The sequence below is a fragment of the Erpetoichthys calabaricus genome, chromosome 13 (genome assembly GCF_900747795.2).
Source record: "Erpetoichthys calabaricus chromosome 13, fErpCal1.3, whole genome shotgun sequence".
Taxonomy (NCBI): Eukaryota; Metazoa; Chordata; class Cladistia; order Polypteriformes; family Polypteridae; genus Erpetoichthys; species Erpetoichthys calabaricus.
This window is the reverse complement of record NC_041406.2, coordinates 33,566,081-33,591,461: the sequence shown is the minus strand read 5'-3', so window position 1 is coordinate 33,591,461 and position 25,381 is coordinate 33,566,081. Positions and strand designations below refer to the sequence as shown.

At 39.6% G+C, this 25,381-nt stretch overlaps 1 protein-coding gene across 3 annotated transcripts in view; it reads left to right on the top strand.

Annotated features, from left to right (window-relative positions):
• mroh1 (maestro heat-like repeat family member 1) overlaps positions 1-25,381 on the top strand; it is a 152,450-nt gene that overhangs the window by 48,031 nt on the left and 79,038 nt on the right. For all 3 annotated transcript variants that reach the window (XM_051936041.1, XM_051936040.1, XM_028818100.2), the window contains exons 13-16: positions 378-500; positions 2,005-2,112; positions 18,662-18,806; positions 22,814-22,854. In XM_051936041.1, coding sequence (XP_051792001.1) covers positions 378-500; positions 2,005-2,112; positions 18,662-18,806; positions 22,814-22,854 — 417 coding nt within the window. The remainder of the gene's footprint in view (positions 1-377; positions 501-2,004; positions 2,113-18,661; positions 18,807-22,813; positions 22,855-25,381) is intronic.

The window sequence follows — 25,381 nt, the reverse complement described above, 5'->3', positions numbered from 1 at the left end:
TTTTATAATATGCTATAAGTTTCGACAGTAGTCACTCCAATAGATTTTTACGCAGAGATAATGCTTTTGCATTTCTTTATACCTATTTATGCTCTAAGTACAGCATTGTTGGGAAAGGAAGATATAGCAGTATGTGTTTCTGCTAATTGATTCTATATTGGATTATAATAGTTTATTGCTAAAATATGTCTTTATGTAGGGTGATCAAGGTCTGGTCCCAGCAGATTTTTATGAAAAGTTTATTTTTTGCTTTTGTGAAAAATATAAAGCTTTCTTTGATATTTTTTTGTTTTAGGTTTTGAATCTTTATAGGTTCACTTTGTAAATTGGGAATAATTAAGTTAATAGTGTTTGATTTTACGTTTGATTTTACTCAGGTTAAGAAAATGGTGCTTCAAGTGATAAGTGCTATGGCCCATCATGGGTACCTGGAACTAGAAGGAGGAGATGTTTTTGTACGATATATCATCCAACACTGTGCTCTACCTGATGACATCAATGTGAGTATCAGTTCTAATGTCGATTCAAATTGATTCTGGTGCACAGTAAGATTTTTATTTTTTATTGTTTACGGTGGAGCATTAATAATTCATGTCCTTACAAAATTTTTCACATTCTTAAGGCATAACATAAAATGTATTATAGCAAACAGTTAAAAATTTACATAGAAAATATGTTCTCCAGGAAATTCTCCAGCCCACTTGCAGGAACTGATGGCCTTCAGTTTGCATTTTTCTTTCTCAGTTCTAAATGGCTGCTCTGTACTGCCAAAAACATTGTTAAAAAATAATTTGGTAAACTCTTTGCTTATAATCACAGTTATTTGAAATTGGACAGATGAATTCATATGTAGCAGTGTAGCATACAGAGAATTTTTTACAGTCTTTTAGGCAATAAAGGTATTATCATGACAACATTTCATTATTAAAATGTTGAAATAACAAAGTTCCAAAATGTGAATGTTGCCTAATCAGGAATTACATACATTAAACTGCCGTTTACTGGAGGTTGGGATTTAGAGAGACACACATTGTAAGATAAGAAATATAATTAATATCGCAGAAAGTCTAAAGTCTTGACAAATGTATGACTGGTTTTCTCCTTTTTGGAGAGTTTTAAGTAGATGGGAGAATAAAGCACATTGACAAAACATGAAAGTTCAAGTACTCATGTTTCAATACAGAAACTATTAGTAATGTAAGAGCAGTTCCTGCCCTTTTAATTTCTGAGAACAGTTAATTATGCCTTTAACTCAAGGGGATGAAAAGTAGGTTTTTCAGATACTTAAATCTTTACAAAAAAAAATGAATATTAAGATGTATGAAATGTGAGGCAACTTATATGTAATGTGTTCTCACTGTAGCTTCTTATGAGTAAAATACACGCTTTATGCAGTAAAGCCTCTGAAGTAAAACTGAGTCACATACTCTTGAGTGTGTGCCATAATTAAGTATGTCTATCATCCACTTACAATATAACCATTGCTGTTATAAATGATCTGTGTAGTATTTGGATTTGGAAATTACTTTTTTGTTTCCTGCTTTTCATAAGCACTAGAGGCAAGTTTAGAAAGTCAGAATTTTTATCAGTTTTAATATTAAGATGTTAAGCAATATTTTTTTCTAATTATTCATCCTAAGCAAAATGAGCCCTGAGAGCTAACATAATCAATCAAATCAAGTAAAAGTGAAATATAACTTATTTTATTCTCTACTGGTACTGATATTAAAATATTTGAAGAAGGGTGTTAATTTCCAACTTGTGAAAAATAACATACTTCTAGGAATGTTGTACTTTGCTGCTATTAAGCAGTTTGCATTTGAAATAATTTTGTTGTTTTATGGGCCTGTACATTTTTATGAATTGCATATTTTAAAGGACAAATATCAGGAATATACCATTATGACTTAGAATTTTGAATAGAATTAACTAGTTTCCCTAATAATCATTTTTATTTTGTTGTAAAATAGTTTTCTAGTATGTTTTTTTTTTTTTTTTAAACAGCGTACATTTAAACAGACTGATCCAGAAGAAATTAGCAATGAATCTCTTCGAAGTATGTGTGAAAACACACTTCACCTTTTTACTACAACTGTAGGTCGGATGACTGATGTAAGTTACTTACTCTTCCTAGAAAACACATAATATTTGTTGAGAGTTTATGTCTATTATCTGGCAAATAATTTAAAATGTCTTAATTTTCAGCATTTTAAAAAAATGTAAATTGGAAAAGCACTCCTCAGTACTTGCTTTATCAGTGTATGGTTTTGGTTTCTGAATTGATTATTTGATTAATCAGATATGATTTTGTTTGTACAAGCATTCAATTTTATTATGTTGGCCATTTTTGGGAAATTATAGTTTGGTTTTGGACCTTTTCTTTATTTAGTTAGAAAATAATTTTGTTTTAGAAACAACTTCGGTCTCATCACATGCACAATACTAAAATTTTTTTCCACAAAGTAATGTGTTGAATTGTGTGTAGATTCATTACACCCTTTACCAGAGATAGACAGACAGACAGATAGATAGATAGATAGATAGATAGATAGATAGATAGATAGATAGATAGATAGATAGATAGATAGATAGATAGATAGATAGATACTTTATTAATCCCAATGGGAAATTCACATGAAGTCATGTGGTCAGATATCTTGAAATTTAAAATCAACTTTAGTTTTAGTTTAGGTTTATGAAATGTTGACCTCCGTTACGTTTTTTTTTAGGTTTTATTTTAGCTTAAAAAATGGGTGATCAATGGAAATGTATTAATATATGCCAGTCTGTGCCTAAACAGCAAAAAAATTGTAGAAACAAACAGGTTTACCTGTAATAGACTCACTGATACGTTTCTATAGAGTGAGTTCTCCTCTGATGTGTGTCACTTGTGTAGTATGGAAAATTAGTCAACCAAAAAAAAAACACCATATTTTAATTTCTAGCCATTTTGGTTTTTATTTTTGTTTTGTTTCAGGTAGTCATCAATTATGTAGTTGTAATTTCAGTTTTTTTTTTGTTTTACTGAACTTTTAGTTTCATTCCTATTTTGTTTAAAAAATGCTGTTAATGATAAGTGCACTTTCATATTAACCTTTCCATGAAAAGAACCTCTTTTTGCATTAGCTGTATTGTTGAGAGCATATGCTGTCATTTCTGAGATGTAGACTGTTTTTTGTTACTTGTCCTATATTTCATAATTGTTTCATAACAAGAAATATAATAAGATATATAGGAATTCTAAATTCTTCATCACATTTTGAAATACTTATCTTGTAATAAAATTGTTAGTTTTTTTTTTTTTGGAATGAGTTTGCTGCAAATTCCAAGTAATACCATTAACCAAAAAAATAAATAAATACACTAAGATGTATAAAATAGATTGTTGCTCAACAAAACTAAATGAACCACTCTGTGTGTATCTTTGAGCCTTATTAATAAGATAAGGGTCCCAAAACTGATCCTTAGGAACCACAGAATACACTGCTTCATGAAAACAATATATTTCCATGTTATAACCTGTTGGCATCAGTGAGTTCCTCATCTATACAATGTCTTCCATTACCCATCCATTATTATGTCACCCTTGTTACTTCTGGAGATCATTCCCATGTTTATATTGCTAGTTTTCTTGCCAAGGTTGCTTAAGGCTGTTGTGCCATCAGCAATAGTGCTGAAATGGTAAGAATACATGCCACAATCAGTATTAACGTTATAATGTACTGTTTACGTATACGACAGGTGGTTTTAAGTCCAAATTTCAAGTGTTATACGTTAGCCGTTTTCTTTAAAGGGACTGTTTTACAGGTAGATAATGATAACTTCATTTGGATAGATAAACTAGTCCATTGTATGTGAGGAAGCTAACACTCCAAGGCAGATAAAATGTGACTGAAGAAACTGAAAAGTCAAAGAAAAAGCACTAGGTATAGTAGTGGATAAAAAAAAAAAAATACAACAATTAAAAATGAAATTGAGAGCTTGAACAGAAGCATGCTAAGATAAAGTAATGATTCTTCAGTATGGATTGAAATGCTGAGATTAATGGGGCTTCTTGAGAAGATAGATCATTCCAAACTGTGGGTGCCTTATAGACAGAGTGCCTCCTATACTGACTTTTTTTTATACATCCTTGAAATTTTGAGAAGGATTTCTACATTTTTTTTAATTAATTTACAATAACAGAAAAATACCTGCCTACAAATCTAATTATTAAGTTCAAGCAGATAACCAATTTCTAAATGTGGCATGTAGAAGGGCATGAAGCAACCTAGCAATAACCATTGCCCCCTTACCCATAGAACTAGAGAATATAGTGCACCATACACTTTGACTTAAATAACATATATATACTACTCAAAAAAAATTGATAGGTAGTCGTCGACTTACAACCATTTGACTTACAATCACACCAGCTCTATATGCCGCAACTCATTCATCTCAATCTCAGTTTATTACCTGAAATGGTTTTGACTATATTCAGTTACATTTGTCCTACAATTACAGGAAAAAGGCCAATTGATCTTGACACAAAAATGGAGATGATCAAGCAGATTGAGAGAGGAAAGAAAATGAATGGGATCGAATGAGACTAACCAGTGTACACTACACATGCTGTACTGATGTACTCTGGCTTTGAATCTGGTTAACCTCCGAAGCTTCCGTGTTGTTACTCACGATGTGCTGCTTCATTCGGTCCACCATGGAGGGTTAATGCCACCACACTGAACTCCTTTATTCTTTAATATTTATTATTAACATGCTGAAATGTTAAAATGGAAAACATAGGAGTGCCGAAATTCTACTGGTACAATTCCTCCTCTTATAGTTAATGCAATGAACACTGGGACAGGGGAACACTAATGATATAACAGAGACAAAAGAAAGAATTTGTGAAGATGTTAAAGTTTTTGGCACCCATTCGGGTAATAGTAATACCAAAAAAATAAAATAAAAAAATACACACAAAAAAGATAGAACATCTACACAATGTTCTAAGAATGATGATAAAATATATAAAATAAACAATATGACTTAATGGACCTACTATACAGAACTATGCAGTACTATTCATAGGGTCAGGTTTGAATACATATGCCAGTCTGTCTTATGTCCAGATCTAGTTACGACCAGTCTGAACGTGGTCGTATGTTGATGACTACCTATGTGTGTGTGTGTGTGTGTGTGTGTGTGTGTGTGTGTGTGTGTATGTATATATTATACTTTCTAAACTACACTAGTTAGCAGTAATTAACAGGTAAGTTTTGGAGTTCTGCTTTGGCACAGCAGACTTAGCTTGAAATCAGGACATTTGTGTTATCGAAATGAGATTGAATCAGCAGCAATTTTTGTGAAATATTGCAGTTAGAACAAAATTAGTAGATTTATGTACAGTAATCCCTCCTCCATCGCGGGGGTTGCGTTCCAGAGCCACCCGCGAAATAAGAAAATCCGCGAAGTAGAAACCATATGTTTATATGGTTATTTTTATATTGTCATGCTTGGGTCACAAATTTGCGCAGAAACACAGGAGGTTGTAGAGAGACAGGAACGTTATTCAAACACTGCAAACAAACATTTGTCTCTTTTTCAAAAGTTTAAACTGTGCTCCAGGACAAGACAGAGATGACAGTTCTGTCTCACAATTAAAAGAATGCAAACATATCTTCCTCTTCAAAGGAAACAGAGATGAAAGCAAACATATCAATAGGGCTGTTTGGGTTAAGTATGCGAAGCACCGCCGGTACAAAGCTGTTGAAGGCGGCAGCTCACACCCCCTCCGTCAGGAGCAGAGAGAAACAAAGTCAAAAATCAATACGTGCCCTTTGAGCTTTTAAGTATGCGAAGCACCGTTCAGCATACTTAAAAGCTGCACACAGAAGGTAGCAACGTGAAGATAATCTTTCAGCATTTTTAGACGAGCGTCCGTATCGTCTAGGTGTTCGAACAGCCCCCCTGCTCACACCCCCTACGTCAGGATCACAGATAGTCAGCGCAAGAGAGAGAGAAAGAAAAGTAAGTTGGGTAGCTTCTCAGATATCTGCCAATAGCGTCCCTTGTATGAAATCAACTGGGCAAACCAACTGAGGAAGCATGTACCAGAAATTAAAAGACCCATTGTCCTCAGAAATCCGCGAACCAGCAAAAAATCCGCGATATATATTTAAATATGCTTACATATAAAATCCGCGATAGAGTGAAGCCGCGAAAGGCGAAGCGCGATATAGCGAGGGATCACTGTATTCTTAAACTATCTCTCTCTCTCTCTCTCTATATATATATATATATATATATATATATATATATATATATATATATATATATATATATATATATATATATATATATATTTATTGTCACAATAATGACCATGAGACATCAAGAAGGTTTGGGGCAGCCACCCATTTAATCCATTACGGCTGCAAAAGCGATCAAAATTGGCATACATGTTCACACCACCGAGTCCAAAACAGAACTGACTTCTTCAGACAGTATGGCGGCTTTTAAAGGCCAGCTAAGGAAGTGACGTCATCAACCCCGGAACCGGAAGGACCGTCATTGGCTGCCCCAGAGCCGGGCGGGATTTCCCTAGAATGGTCTGCAACAGATTGAGAGGGAAAATTAGTACACTCCGCCACCCCCTGGCCTGGCATGGAATTACCTGTATATAAGCCCTTTGGCTGTCTCCTAAACACACGTGTGTGACAGGGCCCCCCCCCTTAGCCCAGACCCGTCGGGTCGGGCGTCCTTTACCGAGAGGTCGTGAACGCGGGAGAGAGCATCGGCATTGGCGTGTAGAGAACCCTTCCGATGAATGAGCGAAAACTTATAATGTTGCAGGTCGAGGAACCACCTCGTGACTCGGGGGTTAGACTCCTTGTGCAGGGCCATCCACTGTAAAGGGGCATGGTCCGTGACTAGGGTAAACTCCCGTCCCAAGAGGTAGTACCTCAACTGTGTGATCACCCACTTAATCGCAAGAGCCTCCCTCTCCACTGCCGCATATCTGGTCTCCCGATCCAACAGTTTCCGGCTTAGGAACATGATGGGGTGCTCGGCACCCTCGACACTTTGGCTCAGCACTGCCCCGAGGCCTGTGTCCGAAGCGTCCGTCTGGAGGATAAAAGGCCGCGAAAAGTCAGGCGCCTTCAAAATGGGTGCCGATGTCAGGGCCCTTTTCAAGTCACTGAAGGCTGCCTCTGTTATCTCAGTCCATACCACAATGTTAGGAGCCCTTTTCTTTGTGAAATTAGTCAAGGGCACGGCTCTCTCCGAAAAACGTGGTACAAACCGGCGGTAGTACCCCGCCAATCCGAGAAATGCCTGGACTTGCCGCTTGGTTCGCGGACGGGGCCATGTCAAAATGGCTTCTATTTTGGAGCACTGTGGCTTCACTGTACCACGACCCACTAGGTAGCCCAAATACTTGGCTTCCTCCAATCCAAAGAAACATTTCTTTGGGTTGATGCGAAGACCGGCTTCCCCCAGCGTCCGCAATACGGCTCCGACATGCTGTAGGTGTTCCTTCCAGGTGCTAGAATAGATGACAACGTCATCCAGGTAGGCAGCACTATACATGTTATGGGGACGGAGCACTTTATCCACCAGACGCTGGAAAGTTGCAGGAGCCCCATGTAACCCAAATGGAAGGACACGATACTGCCAGTGCCCACTAGGGGTGCTAAACGCGGTTTTACCCTTCGCGGAGTCCGTTAAAGGAACCTGCCAGTACCCTTTGGTCATGTCAAGTGTGGTCAGGTATTCTGCCTGTCCAAGCCTCTCAAGGAGGTCGTCCACTCGAGGCATCGGATAAGCATCAAATTGTGAGACCTGATTAAGCCGACGGAAGTCATTGCAAAACCTCCAACTTCCGTCAGGCTTAGGAACCAAGACAATTGGACTGGACCAGGGACTATGACTCTCCTCTATGACTCCTAGATCCAGCATGCGCTTGATTTCCAGTTCCACTTCCGCTTTCTTTGCCTCAGGAAGATGATACGGGCGTTCTCGGACTACGACCCCGGGTTCAGTCAAAATATCATGGGCAACCAGAGAGGTCCTTCCTGGGATTTCATCGACCACCTCCGGGACGGACGAGATAACTGTCTCCAGCTCTCGCTTCTGTCTGTTATTCAAATTAGATCCGAAGTTAAGGGTGTTACTTTGAGCAAAGAAGGAGCGGGGCTGGCCGGAGGTGAGATCAGGGTCCCTTTCCTTCCACGGTTTCAGTAGGTTTACATGATATATCCGCTCGCTCGGTCGACGATTGGGTTGTTTCACCAAATAGTCGACGAGTCCCTTTCGCTCCTTAACTTCGTACGGCCCTTGCCAGTGGGCAAGTAGTTTAGAGTGGGAGGTGGGAACCAATACCATGACTCGATCCCCCGGCTGGAACTCCCGGAGGGTCGTGCCCCGGTCATAATAGCGGGCCTGTGCTGCTTGCGCCTCTTGCATGTGACTTTTTAATATGGGTCGAATTTTTTCAAATCTATCGCGTAACTGCGCGATATATTCCAAAATATTGGTTGAGGGAAGAGCCTCTCCTTCCCAACCTTCCTTTAAAATGTCCAATATGCCCCGGGGTTGTCGTCCATATAATAATTCAAAAGGGGAGAAGCCCGTTGAGGCTTGAGGGACTTCCCGATAGGCAAAGAGCACGAGGGGGAGGAGTTGATCCCAATTCCTCCCATCCCCGCTGACCACCTTGCGAAGCATCTGCTTGAGAGTCTGATTAAATCTCTCTACTAAACCGTCGGTTTGAGGATGATACACCGCGGTTCTCAAGTGCTTTATTTTGAGTAATTTGGCCGTTTCCTTGAACGTCTCCGAGGTAAACGGCGTCCCTTGGTCCGTAAGGACTTCTTTAGGGACCCCAACTCGCGCAAAGACCTCCATCAGTACCCGTGCGATTGCTTTAGAATTAGCTGAGCGCAACGGAACAGCTTCTGGATATCGGGTCGCATAATCTACGAGGACTAGTATATATTTATGTCCTCGAGCCGAGGGTTCCAGGGGTCCTACTATATCGACCCCTATTCTTTCAAAGGGAACATCAATTAAGGGAAGGGGAACAAGAGGAGCACGGTCCCTCCTAGGAATTTGCCGCAGCTGACATTCCGGGCACGAAACACAGAAGCGGCGATCCTCCTCGTTAATTCCCGGCCAATAAAAACGGAGCTTAATGCGCTCTAGAGTTTTTTCGGTGCCCAAGTGGCCTCCTAGGAGATGGGCGTGCGCTAACTCACAAACTTGCCACCGGAAAGCTCGTGGAATCAGCAACAACTTCTGCACCCCCCCCTAGTGTTCATTGACCCGATATAATAAGTCATTTTCTAACACAAAGTGGGGTCCTTGTGGCATGGGCTGACTAGTGCGTTGGCCGTTGACGAGGACTACTACATTCTTAGCAAATTTAAGGGAATCGTCATTCCACTGTTCCCTTTTAAAGGATGCCGGTGTTTGTCTAAATTGAAAGCTCAGATCTGAGAGAGGGTCTGGGCTGACCTCAAGGGGCGGAGAAACCTCCCGCTCTGGTGAGGAGCGGACTGATGACGTATAAGTCTGCGACGTACCAGGAAGCTCTCCATCCTCCTCTCGATAGCCCATATCTCTCTCCACCGGCTGTGTACACGGTGTGGAGACAACCTGAGACGGTGGATTCCCATCTGTTATTAGGCCCAATTTCGCAAAAGGCGAGATCAGTACAGCACTGCTTTTATTGTCAGACCAGTCTCGCCCGAGAATCACCGCACACGGAGGATTCGGAAGTACCGCAACAAGAATTTTTTTTGAGTATTCCTCCGTGGCAGATGAAACACCGGGCGGATTCATAGGCGCGGACATCTCCGTGTACACAGGTAATGCTGGTCTTTGTTTTTAACCATTGTCGCGGTAGTACATAACGGCAATCAACCATAAAAAGGTTGCTGCCGGAGTCAAATAGGGCCTCTACCTTGTGGCCGTTTACAATGACCTCTCCCTTATGAGCCAAAGCCAGGGGGTTTGAAAGTGCACACAATCCCACCCCCTCTCTCCAATCACATTCCGCCTTGCCCCCGAGCGAGGATCGCGCCCGCGGGATCGGGGACTCCGGTGCAAACTCCGGCTTATGTCGAGAGGGCAGTTTAACCCTTTAACCGCCAACTCCCTAAATATTCCCCACGCCAGGCGAAATCTGAACAATTTTCGTTTTTTTACTTTTTTACATTTTTTTTACATTTTTTACATTTATTCAAGCAGTATTGACCACTAAATGCTGTGCAAGTTCTAGAAATGGGCAAACACATAATAAAGCACAAAATGTACCTTTTCTCAGGCTTCTGGATTTATTGTCAACTACAAAAACGGAACAGTCAAAAGTAATTCAAAAGTCAAAAGTAGTTCAGTCAATCATAGTTTCATTCCCAGTATTTGAGTTTGCTGTGCCACAGGCCAAAGCAGGGAACTGCACAAAGTCCTGGATTGCTGGGACACTTTGAGCAGAAGGTCTTGACGTCTCTACGCTGACCCTTCTTTGAACAGACATGACAGCGTTTTTCTGAAAGTCCAAAGTCCTTACATTCATCTGGCAACACTGCTGAAATACTACTCATAGGATCCTCTTTGCCAGTGTATACACGAAATCTATAAATGTAACCTGAATTCTCAGCTAAGCAAAACATCTTGATACCAAACCGTGCCCTTTTCAATGGTAGATACTGTCGAAACTGTAAGCGGCCCTTCCACGACAATAAACTTTCATCAACTGCAACTGACGGTCCTGGCATGTAGGGCAACTGAAATGCTTCAAATAAATGATCAATCAAAGGACGTAGCTTGAACAAGTGGTCGCGGTTTGGATCTTTCTTATCTGGCTCATTTCTGTTGTCATTCAAATGAAAGAATTTCAGCAGCAAAGAGAATCGGTTACGTGTCATGACAGCTGTAAAAATAGGTGTTGCATACATAGGATCTGTAGACCAGTACATCTCAATATCTGGTTTTCTGATTATTCCCATCAACATCAAAATCCCAATGAATTTTTTCATTTCGTTTTCATCAGTGTCAAACCAAGCACGAACACGGGAATGTGGAGGTAAACTGGGATTTTTCTCAATAAACTGTGCTGCATACAGATTTGTCTGATGAACAAAATGTCTGATCAAATCAGGTGACACAAACAGCTCATAAAACTGCTCAGCAGTGTAATTGTTTACATCAACAATAAAGCCACACGTTCCCTCAAATGAATGCAGAAAAGGTAGTTCACCACGGGCAGCAGCCCAGCTGAGATGCTGGGGATACACCCACTCATTGCCGTCATCTGATGCGTCTTCATTCACAGTATCATGCAGCGCACGTTGCTGCTCATCACTGTCGCTAAAATCTTCTTCAGAACTGCTACAATCATGATCAGAACTGTCCAAAATCGCCTGCAAAGCCTCACTTGAAGTCAGTTTACGTTTCGCCATATTCACAGCTGTTACATGCGAATCACGTCACATGACCGGCCAAAACAACCACAGACTTGTCGAAATACAACGTAGTAATAATACCCACGCCAAACCGTCAGTTATACTACTTGCCAGGCATTCATATAACCACAGGCAAATGTGCCGGATAATTCCGGCAGTATGGCGTTAGCAATAAAACAACGGTGCCGGATATATCCGGCAGAGGGCGGTTAAGGGGTTAAGAGGGACGTAATCTCTACGGCGTCCACTTAAGGACCGTTCAGCCCTCTCAGATTGTGAGACTGCCCTGGTTGTTTCAATGAGCTCTATGAGCTCGGTTACATTTGAAAATTCTCCCCAGGCCGGCTGGGTGAAATGCTCTGGCAGGCCATTTATAAATAGCAAACATGCCACTTTCTTCACTATCTGATAGGTGGAGCAATCAGCGGGCCTTAACCAGCCTGCCACCTCTTCCCAGAGAACGTCTAGTTGTTCTCCAGTAGCCCGTTCAGGGTCAAACCTCCAGGTTTGTATTTTCTTCACCTGCTGGCCCGGGGAAAGTCCACTTTCCTGTGGGGCCTTAGCCCCCGTGGAAAGGACAGCGCTCTCCTCCGAGAGAGCGTAATAAGTCCCCATCGTTTCCCCCATAGAGACCAGCCCACGTCTGTGTGTCCCCTCGATACTCTCCCTATTCAATTTGGGTGCCCCCGAGATAGCCAAAGGGAGCGGAGTCTGCACCGGTTCTTTCCGAAACCTGAGACGCACTCCCCACCCGAAAGCTCGGCCCAGGTACTCTCCCACCTGGACATGATTCAGGTCCGGTCCCGTTCTCTTCAGGGCTTTCTTCATCCTGTCGGCTACGCCACTGTCACAATAATGACCATGAGACATCAAGAAGGTTTGGGGCAGCCACCCATTTAATCCATTACGGCTGCAAAAGCGATCAAAATTGGCATACATGTTCACACCACCGAGTCCAAAACAGAACTGACTTCTTCAGACAGTATGGCGGCTTTTAAAGGCCAGCTAAGGAAGTGACGTCATCAACCCCGGAACCGGAAGGACCGTCATTGGCTGCCCCAGAGCCGGGCAGGAAATTTCCCTAGAATGGTCTGCAACAGATTGAGAGGGAAAATTAGTACACTTCGCCACCCCCTGGCCTGGCATGGAATTACCTGTATATAAGCCCTTTGGCTGTCTCCTAAACACACGTGTGTGACAATATATATATATATATATATATATATATATATATATATATATATATATATATATACTAGCAAAATACCCGCGCTTCGCAGCGGAGAAGTAGTGTGTTAAAGAGGTTATGAAAAAAAAAGGAAACATTTTAAAAATAACGTAACATGATTGTCAATGTAATTGTGTTGTCATTGTTATGAGTGTTGCTGTGTTTTATATATATAAAATACACACACACACATATAAACATATATATACATATACATATACACATATATATACATATCTACATATATATATATATATATATATATACATATACACATCCACATATCAACATATATATATACACATATATACACACACAGACGCTTTATGGGTGATGATTGTTTTACTCTTTTTATGTTTATTTTATTTTATTGTAGAATCAACTCCTATCTGCGCACAGCAGGGCAGCCGTGGGCGGATGCGTATGGTGTATTCACTCCATGTTATCGTGCATTGCGCTGTCAGTGGTATTTTGATAAAAGAATTTGAACGACATATAAGAAGCGTATAAATTATTAAACAGTAAAACATTAACATTTAAGAAGTAAAGTTACATTAAGTACTACTGCAGTGCCTTCGGGTATACCTCATTTTTTGTTTGCCCATTACATGCTTAAATGTATACATTTTTTGGTGCACCTACCGGAGAACACGCGACATATAACCGAGCGTGGGAGAAGCATGGATTTTAAACACGCGTTGAGTTCATCTGCTGGTCTCCCTCGTGGAATAACTGGTAATGTTTGACTAAAATCTACAGCGAGTAAAACGACATTACCTCCTATTTTTTTTTTTTACGATCTCTGAGATGTTGCTTTTTTCGGTTCAAGGCTTCATAAGCTCTTTTATGTTGTATGGTGTACTTATCCCAAACCATCATCTTTGAATGTTGCAAGACTTTCGCCTTGTATGTAGATCGGGGTAATTACATTCATTGCATTCCTAGTCTGAATCACAATCTGATTGTATGGGTGGTTACCTGGCACTGTAGGGTTGCCACCCGTCCTGTAAAATACGGAATCGTGCCGCGTTTGAGAATGAAATTGCGCGTCCCGTTTTGAATCAATACTGGACGGGATTTATCCCGTATTTTTTTTATCTTTTTTTTTTTAAAGCAGCGTCTCATGCAAATCATCCCACACGCATTTTATGAAGATGCCTCCTTTCCTACTTTTGATTGGGTAATACTTGATGTCATCGTTAGTTTGATTGGTGTTTTTAACTGTCCAGTGAGGAGGGCGTGTCTTTTAAGTACAGTCTGCAAAGTGTTGGCACTGAGATGTGGCGTCAGCGCCATAGTTGAAGCCCCTAACGTTGCGGTCAGCAAGTCGGCTAACATCCGCCATGTGTCGTCTTTCAGTTGCGAGAAGCAGATCATAGAATGGTTGAAACTGTTGCCCCTAACGTTGCGCCACGGCGTGTAGTTCGTTTATACCTCGTGTCTTCTCATTAAACTTTTATCTCGCGAATATGTTATTGCAATCCGCAGCGGGAGCGTTTGTATAAACTTAATTTAAACTTACGTTTTACACCGTGCTTTGTTTCCCTTATGAACATGCTTGTATGCTTAACTCGCTCCGTTCTCAATTGTTTAATTAATTTTTTGCTCTTCGCTGTTTGCGGCTCTTCCTCCATTTCCCCCCACTTCGTTCTTTTATCTCGCGAATATGTTGTTGCAATCCTTAACGGGAGCGTTTCAATAAACTGATTGAAAATAGTTTTGCATTTACCTTTTTAGTAAAAGGCGAGCTTTTAAGCCTGAGAAATCACCCCGTAAATGCACACGTTTAATTGGACATGTGTTAATATGTATGGTTACACAGTATTAAAAGACAGTGAACAACGTCAGTTACCTTTGTTCCCGCGTTTGATAAAAGGTGAGCTTTTAAGCCTGAGAAATCACCCCGTAAATGCACACGTTTAATTGCACATGTGTTAATATGTATGCTTACACAGTATTAAAAGACAGTCAAAAATTAACGTCATTTACCTTCGTTCCCGCGTGCGACTCGTGCTGTAAATCTCTTCCTTGTTTTTAGTTCACGTGATTACGTAGGAGGCGTGATGACGCGATACGTGACTCCGCCTCCTCCATTACAGTGTATGGACAAAAAATATGTTCCAGTTATGACCATTACGCTTTGAATTTCGAAATGAAACCTGCCTAACTTTTGTAAGTAAGCTGTAAGGAATGAGCCTGCCAAATTTCAGCCTTCCACCTACACGGGAAGTTGGAGAATTAGTGATGAGTGAGTCAGTCAGTCAGTCAGTGAGTGAGTGAGTGAGTGAGTGAGTGAGTGAGTGAGTGAGTGAGTCAGTGAGGGCTTTGCCTTTTATTATTATAGATATATATATATATATAGTGGACATAAACCCAGCATATGCCAACTTAAGAAGGACATATGCACATTAATTAAACGATACACCCCCCCCCCCTTGATCATACTGACTTAGTCATATATATATATATATCTATACTAATAAAAGGCAAAGCCCTCACTCACTCATCACTAATTCTCCAACTTCCCGTGTAGGTGGAAGGCTGAAATTTGGCAGGCTCATTCCTTACAGCTTACTTACAAAAGTTAGGCAGGTTTCATTTCGAAATTCTACGCGTAATGGTCATAACTGGAACCTCTTTTTTGTCCATATACTGTAATGGAGGAGGCGGAGTCACGTATCACGTCATCACGCCTCCTACGTAATCACGTGAACTGAAAACAAGGAAGAGCCCCAAAGAGCGCTGAAGAAAACATTCATTACACAATTGAGAAGGCACAAGAGAGCAGCTCACATGAACTGACTGAATGCAGCACGAGTGATCACTTCGATACTGCGGAAACAAAGCACAGTGTAAAACGTAAGTTTAAATTAAGTTTATAGAAACGCTACCGCTGCTGTTTGCAATACCATATTCGCGAGATACAAGTTTAATGAGAAACACTCCCGCTGCCATTTGCAATACCATATTCGCGAGATACAAGTTTAATGAGAAGACACGAGGTATAAACGAGACTTTGGGTGATTTTGTAACGGATTAAAAATTGCTGTAGCGAGAAACTTTTAAGTGCCGGGTCTTAGCTAACATTAAATAAAGCCGTGGACATCGCAACATCACACAAGACAGCGGCTCACGTGAACTGACTGAACGCAGCACGTCGGAAACAAAGCACCGTGTAAACCTAAATTTTAAATTAAGTTCGTAGACCTACAAAAGGTTGCCATTGATTTGAGGCAAGATTGCTTTTCTCCTGTACAACTATACGTTGCATTCTTAACAGTAAGCTTGCACGGCTTGGTCATATTACAACCGGAGTGCTGAACTGACAACGTGGTATACAAACAGAACTATAAGAATCGCAAAAAAAGAAGAAAAAAAAAAGCGAAGAACCCGTGGATTAAATAAAAAGGCTCCTTCCTTGGCGAAGCAAGGAAAAAGGAAGACCTTATATGGCGTCTATGTGTATATATATATATATATATATATATATATGTAGATATGTATATATGTATATGTAGATATGTAAATATGTATATGTGTGTATATATATATATATATATATATATATATATATATATATATATATATATATATATATATATATACAGTGGTGTGAAAAACTATTTGCCTCCTTCCTGATTTCTTATTCTTTTGCATGTTTGTCACACAAAATGTTTCTGATCATCAAACACATTTAACCATTAGTCAAATATAACACAAGTAAACACAAAATGCAGTTTGTAAATGGTGGTTTTTATTATTTAGGGAGAAAAAAAAATCCAAACCTACATGGCCCTGTGTGAAAAAGTAATTGCCCCCTGAACCTAATAACTGGTTGGGCCACCCTTAGCAGCAATAACTGCAATCAAGCGTTTGCGATAACTTGCAATGAGTCTTTTACAGCGCTCTGGAGGAATTTTGGCCCACTCATCTTTGCAAAATTGTTGTAATTCAGCTTTATTTGAGGGTTTTCTAGCATGAACCGCCTTTTTAAGGTCATGCCATAGCATCTCAATTGGATTCAGGTCAGGACTTTGACTAGGCCACTCCAAAGTCTTCATTTTGTTTTTCTTCAGCCATTCAGAGGTGGATTTGCTGGTGTGTTTTGGGTCATTGTCCTGTTGCAGCACCCAAGATCGCTTCAGCTTGAGTTGACGAACAGATGGCCGGACATTCTCCTTCAGGATTTTTTGGTAGACAGTAGAATTCATGGTTCCATCTATCACAGCAAGCCTTCCAGGTCCTGAAGCAGCAAAACAACCCCAGACCATCACACTACCACCACCATATTTTACTGTTGGTATGATGTTCTTTTTCTGAAATGCTGTGTTCCTTTTACGCCAGATGTAACGGGACATTTGCCTTCCAAAAAGTTCAACTTTTGACTCATCAGTCCACAAGGTATTTTCCCAAAAGTCTTGGCAATCATTGAGATGTTTCTTAGCAAAATTGAGACGAGCCCTAATGTTCTTTTTGCTTAACAGTGGTTTGCGTCTTGGAAATCTGCCATGCAGGCCGTTTTTGCCCAGTCTCTTTCTTATGGTGGAGTCGTGAACACTGAACTTAATTGAGGCAAGTGAGGCCTGCAGTTCTTTAGACGTTGTCCTGGGGTCTTTTGTGACCTCTCGGATGAGTCGTCTCTGCGCTCTTGGGGTAATTTTGGTCGGCCGGCCACTCCTGGGAAGGTTCACCACTGTTCCATGTTTTTGCCATTTGTGGATAATGGCTCTCACTGTGGTTCGCTGGAGTCCCAAAGCTTTAGAAATGGCTTTATAACCTTTACCAGACTGATAGATCTCAATTACTTCTGTTCTCATTTGTTCCTGAATTTCTTTGGATCTTGGCATGATGTCTAGCTTTTGAGGTGCTTTTGGTCTACTTCTCTGTGTCAGGCAGCTCCTATTTAAGTGATTTCTTGATTGAAACAGGTGTGGCAGTAATCAGGCCTGGGGTGGCTACGGAAATTGAACTCAGGTGTGATACACCACAGTTAGGTTATTTTTTAATAAGGGGGAAATTACTTTTTCACACAGGGCCATGTAGGTTTGGATTTTTTTTCTCCCTAAATAATAAAAACCATCATTTAAAAACTGCATTTTGTGTTTACTTGTGTTATATTTGACTAATGGTTAAATGTGTTTGATGATCAGAAACATTTTGTGTGACAAACATGCAAAAGAATAAGAAATCAGGAAGGGGGCAAATAGTTTTTCACACCACTGTATGTATGTGTGTGTATGTATGTATGTGTGTGTATGTATGTATGTGTGTGTATATATATATATATATGTATAATATATGTATGTGTATATATATATATGTATGTGTGTATATATATATATATATATATATATATATATATATATATATATATATATATGTGTATATGTATGTATGTATGTGTATATATATGTTGATATGTGTGTATATATATATATATATGTATATATATGTGGATGTGTATATGTATATATATATATGTATATGTAGATATGTGTATATGTAGATATGTATATATGTTTATGTATATATATGTTTACATAACCTCTTTAACACACTACTTCTCCGCTGCGAAGCACGGGTATTTTGCTAGTATATATATATTAGGCCAAGCTATGCTCTTTTAATAACTGCCACGAGGAAAAGGTCAAGGATGTGTTCTAAGAAGCCAAATTTACAAAATATAACTAATTTTTAGCCATTCAATGATCTGTTCAACCTTTTCCTGGTTTCTGAATTGTGTATGTAGAGCATACTTATCTCGTGTATGTTTTTCTTAAAGAAATAACAATTTTTTCTTGAAGTAATAAGAAAATGTTTAATTTAAATGTACTGTTTGAACATTTGTCTATTATTGAAATTAATTATCAGTGCTTAGATTTAGTATATAATTTGCTGCTGTGCTTAATGCATTATATAGTGAAGAGCTTATAGTTCCACATTAAGATATGAATACCTGTTGAATGTATTCATAATGTAGGTCCTGTGGCCAAATCTGCTGAGTTTTCTGACACCAGTGCAGTATACCAATGCAATGACGCCTCTCTGCAAGAGCTTGATTTTGCTGGGAAATAAAAAGAAGTTAGCCAAAGATGAAAATTTCATCATCAATTTCAATGAACAAGGTGTGTGTTAATAATACAGGTTTAATGGCTTGCTATTCTTATATATAATGTAAATAATTGGTTAGTATGTATTTTGTTGTGCCATACTGAACAATGGCAGTATTTGGCTTTTCTTTTGGAATCTAACTGTACTTATCACTTATCTTTTTACTTATTTTTAAGCAAGTTTTACTTGCTTATTTCATTGTTTTTATTAGATTAATCAGTTTTTATTTAGTGTCTTTCATAAAGTATTTAGTATACAGTCTTGTAAAATTATAAAAATAAATATAACCTATTTCAATTTAGTGGTTTTACATATCACATCATTACTAACAGTCGTATTTTTACTAACTGCTTAAATGAGAAAAGTGTAAATTAAAATGATAAACAATACATAAATAATTTCTGAATCCTGATTTGCACCATGTTTGCAGAGTTTATGCTTTTTCCTTGTATCTCTGATTTTTTTTCTGGATACTGTGGTTTTCTGTCCACATTCTAATATAAGCATGTTAATTAATTGACAGCTCTAAATTTGGTTGTTGTGAGTGGGTGTACCCTGTGATATCTGCATGACACATCTAAGGTAGCTTTCAGCCCCATTGACAATAAATTGGATTAAGTGTGTAATAGATAATTTTTTAACAAAATAAATGAAAAATATATAAAAAAGTTAACTACTGCACATACCATAATTTAGTAACTCTGTTAAAACTGCTGTTTGCCATAATATTTTGAAATAATCATACTAATTTTAGGGTGCCACAATTAATCAATGTAATCAGCTAAAGTTTTTAATCTGATTGTATTTTCTTAATCGACTAGTTGTCCCTGCACTCTTCAACATTGTGCAGCGCCAAGCTGTGACTCTCTGTAATGTTTTTGAGTAAGCTAATCATTAGTGGGAGCTGCATCACTTTCAGCGGAACACAGTTTCTTCAAGTATCGGGCAAAATTGTTCTCTGTGTGAGAGTATTTCACGCAACAATCTGAGAAAATGGTTGGTCATTGAATAAAAAATAGATGGTATTCCAGAACAACATTATCTTAATTCATGAACACCTGAAGAAGAGGACACCCGCTGGAAGCATAGCACAGGACAAGACAACAGTTTCTCAAGTATCACACTTACACTAACTTAGATGTTTGACAGAAGTTCTTTCAGTGTTGTGAAGTTGGTTATCTTGAGAAATTCATTCGAGTGACTGGCATCAGGATGAATGTTAGGGCCATGGTATTTTTTCAGACATATCAGATACATTTTCTGCTAATGCATTTGTCACCATTGTGATTTGTGGTTGCACTGAAATAAAATCTAGCTAAATATGATGTCTGTTGAATGTACTTGCTAGCTTTATTTTGGGCAGAGTTGCATTTTTTGCCCCTTGACAAAATATTTATTCCAGGGTTATCAACTTGTTAAACTTTAACTGTCACTTTGCGGTTCCAAAAGAAAACTACTAGTAGTGTTTGTCAAAACTGTGCAGCATTTATGTCCTATGTAAACATACTGTAGATCAGCTTCCAGTCATTGTGTTGTATATAAAATGCATTCTATAAATAACCAGGCCGACTCATCCATCCATCCATCCATTTTCCAACCCGCTGAATCCAAACAGGGTCACGGGGGTCTGCTGGAGCCAATCCCAGCCAACACAGGGCACAAGGCAGGGAACCAATCCCAGGCAGGGTGCCAACCCACCGCAGGACACACACAAACACACCCACACACCAAGCACACACTAGGGCCAATTCAGAATCGCCAATCCACCTAACCTGCATGTCTTTGGATTGTGGGAGGAAACCGGAGCGCCCGGAGGAAACCCACGCAGACACGGGGAGAACATGCAAACTCCACGCAGGGAGGACCCGGGAAACGAACCCAGGTCCCCAGGTCTCCCAACTGCGAGGCAGCAGCGCTACCCACTGCGCCACCGTGCCGCCCAGGCCGACTCAGTAAGATGTAAATTTTTTAATCTAGTGCTTTGAATGCAGTTGATCCAAAGTGAAAGAGAGTTTGCACCATAGCAACACGCAGCTGTCCGCCCCAAGGGAAGCTGCTGCAGGGAAGTTGGGGATTTTGATAAGAAACACAATTTTTATGGCAGTTTAGATTGCCAAATGCACACTCTGTGCAGCTTAGCAGAATCAGATTTTAATGTTAAAAAGGTACGCATGCCTTACAAAAATGGTTCTGGGCTCTTTTCACATTCTTGGATGAAAGGCTGTCGACCATCCAGGTGCTTTTGTCTTGTTGGAAAGGAGCACCCTGAAAGAGCCATATGCAAGTTATACTAAATGCTGCCTATGAAATGTTCTTTGGAGTAAATGTTTTCTCCCTCTTCTTTGTTTTTCCTCCTGTGTCTTAAATAAAGAGTATTTTTTTAGCAGAAGAACTGTTCAGAAAGAACTCTTTTGTGTGAGGTACAGAACCTTTTGCACCTGACTTTTGATGAATTATTAATACATGCTGATGTTTTACCCGACTGATTAAGATATCTAGTAGGTAGCTTTTGAAAAAGTGAAGAATTGTTGGCGAACATTATAAATTTAAAATTAACTGATGGATTTATGTGCTTATTGTCAGCCTTGCTTGTCACTATTTTTATAAATAACAAATGTTTAAATATGATGTAGGCAATAACAAGCAAAGGGAATTTTTCAAAAATGTTTATTGTGTAGTTATTGCCACTTCAGAACAAAGCACAAAGTTGTACCAAGGTCGACAGGAAAAAATCAACTCTTTTTGCTTACAACTATTTAATGCTCTGCAACTGCAAAATATAGAGAATTCTGGTTTACCTCACTTTTCTCTTCAAGAGATATGAGTTGCCTGTCTACTATGATTTCGGTTGGTATCATTTATACTTTACAAACCTTATTAAATCGCTTTATGCCAAATATACCTTAGCAGCTATATTCATGTCTATGAATAAATTAAAGACTGATTTAAAAAAAATTTATGTGAAAAGACTAAATAGAAGGGTTTCATTTTAACACTGAGGTCTTAAACAGCCAAAATCCTATCTATGTGGTCCTGTTTCAAGTTGGACTGCTGACAATAAGTTATGTTAATATGTACGTCCATTATTACGAGGGCTACTTGAAAAGTAATGAGACAGATTTTTTTATACAGAATTGGATGACTCTACAGGCTCAGAACATATTTATTTTTCAAAGTAGCGTCCTTCACATTGTATGCATTTTTTACAATGCTTCAAAAAGATTCAAGGACAAGTGACAGATCATTTTGCAACATCACAATGTGGCCACGCCATTTTTTTACTTTATCATCTGAGGAGAACTTCTTTCCATGTAGTTGTTTTTCAGGTTTTTTCTTCAATTGTTTCATTACTGCTCTTCCTAAACTTAATGCAAAACTCCACTGTACTCTCACAGGAACATCCTCTTCATCTGCCATGACGAAACTTTTGAGGTGCTTCTTCCACTCATTGTGACAGAACACTGAAGAATACAGTGGTACAACTGCAGGTTCACACATGTCAATATACTGTTTGCTGTTCACAAACACCGGCTCAGCATTCCTGTGTTTATCTCCATGAAAGAGAAACAGGGGCAGTCACATTACTTTTCAATCAGCCCATGTAATTAAAAAATATAATTTCTTACTTTTAGTCTTTTTTGACTTACTGTAAATATTTTATTGTTAACAATGTTGTCTTGTTTGTTGTCTTGTTGGAGCTGTTTTAGCTTTGTTTTCTTCATATCCTGCTTTTTTCAAATTTAACTTAACTCTTTCAGTGGCTACCAACCAACCATACAATTAAAAGAGGATGTTCCTACATACGTTTACATTATTGCATATTATTAAGTTATATTATGTCTCAACTTTAACTGAAAATCAGGAGGTTAGGATTTGCATGCATGTGGATTTTTTATGTTTAAAATCTGATGTAATTTTTTGCGTCAATAACATGAACTGTTTTTTTACTGATTATTTGTGATTTTTGTTGCATTAGATTTTCTTTATTGGCTATTGCTTTATATTTGTATTTATTTTTCAGTTAATCTTCCATCACCATATGTGCTTCTGACAAGGCTTTTGGTAAGATTTTCAGTATTCATTTTTTACATGAAAATATTTTTAATCAAATATGCAGTATTCATTATTTTTTATAAACCCTTTAATATTTGAGCTATGAAATTATGTAAGTTATACAATATCAAATGGAAAATGATGGTATGCAAATTATAATGAGTGAGATTTTTTGGACTACCATCCCTGTTTAGTTTATCTTCCGATCATTTTGTGATATGTAGTAATTGGCAGAAAAGCATATTCACTAAGCAAGGCTGCAGGATATGTCCTTACTACTGTCTTATTTTAAGCAAGTCACTTAATCTCATTGTTGCATAACTTCATTTTAAGACATTCTTAGTATGACAAAGCATTTATATTTTTATGTTGAAAGAATTTTAGGACAGTCTTTAATTTCAAATTGAAATAAAGTAATTGTACTTATTTTATATCCCATACAAGATTTTTTTATGTAGATTGTGGGGGAGGATTACATTTTAAAGTATTTTCTACAAGTTTTTTTTCCTGATGGAGAATCCTTACTAAATATATATTTATGTCTAGATAGATGGATAGATACTTTATTAATCCCAAGGGGAAATTCACATACTCCAGCAGCAGCATACTGATAAAGAACAATATTAAATTATTAAATTAAAGAGTGATAACAATGCAGGTATACAGACAGACAATAACTTTGTATAATTTTAACGTTTACCCCCCCCGGGTGGAATTGAAGAGTCGCACAGTGTGGGGGAGGAACGATCTCCTCAGTCTGTCAGTGGAGCAGGACATTGACAGCAGTCTGTCGCTGAAGCTGCTCCTCTGTCTGGAGATGATACTGTTTAGTGGATGCATGCAGTGGATTCTCCATTTTGACAGGAGCCTGCTCAGTGCCCGTCGCTCTGCACGGATGTCAAACTGTCCAGCTCCATGCCTACAGTAGAGCCTGCCTTCCTCACCTGTTTGTCCAGGCGTGAGGCGTCCCTCTTCTTTAGTAAATATTGGCAGTCAGTATTGGCAGTCCAGTCCAATTTATCATCCAGCTGCACTCCCAGCTATTTATAGGTTTGCATCTTCTGCACACAGTCACCTCTGATGATCACGGGGTCCATGAGGGGCCTGGTCCTCCTAAAATCCACCACCAGCTCCTTGGTTTTGCTGGTGTTCAGTTGTAGGTGGTTTGAGTCACACCATTTAACAAAGTCCTTGATTAGGTTCCTATACTCCTCTTCCTGCCCATTCCTGATGCAGCCCACGATAGCAGTGTTGTCAGCGAACTTTTGCACGTAGCAGGACTCTGAGTTGTATTGGAAGTCCGTTGTATATAGGCTGAACAGGACCAGAGAAAGTACAGTCCCCTGCGGCGCTCCTGTGTTGCTGACCACAATGTCAGACTGCAGTTTCCAAGACGCACATACTGAGGTCTGTTTGTAAGATAGTCCACGGTCCATGCCACCAGGTATGAATCTGCTCCCATCTCTGTCAGCTTGTCCCTAAGGAGCATAGGTTGGATGGTGTTGAAGACGTCAGAGAAGTCTAGAAACATAATTCTTACAGCACCACTGCCTTTGTCCAAGTGGGAGAGGGATCGGTGTAGCATGTAGATGATGGCATCCTCCGCTCCCACCTTCTCCTGGTATGCGAACTGCAGAGGGTTGAGGGCGTGGCAGACCTGTGGCCTTAGGTGGTGAAGCAGCAGCCGCTCCATGGTCTTCATCACATGTGATGTCAGAGTGACAGGCTGGAAGTCGTTCAGCTCACTAGGACGTGATATCTTTGGGATGGGGGTGATCCAAGATGTTTTCCAAAGCCTCGGGACTCTCCCCTGTTCCAGGCTCAGGTTGAAGATGCGCTGTAGAGGACTCCCCAGCTCCAACGCACAGGCCTTCAGCAGTCGTGGCGATACTCCATCTGGACCCACTGCTTTACTGGCACAAAGTCTCCTCAGCTCTCTGCTCACCTGCGCTGCTGTAATTGTGGGTTGGGGGAAACTCTCTCCTATGCTGGTATCAGCAGAAGGATGGTTGGAGGGTGCAGTACTCAGAGGTGAGAGTGGGTTAGGGTGGTCAAACCTGTTAAAAAAGTTGTTCATCTGGTTTGCTCTCTCCACATCTCTGTCGATGGTGGCACCCCGCTTCGATCTGCAGCCAGCTATGATCTTCATCCCATCTCACACTTCCTTCATGCTGTTGTTCTGCAACTTCTGCTCCAGCTTTCTCCTGTACTGCTCCTTCGCCGCCCTGAGCTGGACTCGGAGTTCCTTCTGCATGTGCTTGAGTTCATGCTGATCACTGCCTTTAAAAGCCCTTTTCTTCTGGTTCAAAAGGCCCTTGATGTCACTTGTAATCCACGGCTTGTTGTTAGCATAGCAGCATACTGTTCTTACTGGAACTACAATGTCCATACAGAAGTTGATGTAGTCAGTAGTGCAGTCAACAACCTCCTCAATGTTCTCACTATGTGATCCCTGCAGGATATCCCAGTCTGTAGTTCTAAAGCATTCTCTCAGAGCCTGTTCTGCCTCGGGGGCCACTTCCTGAATGAGCATGTG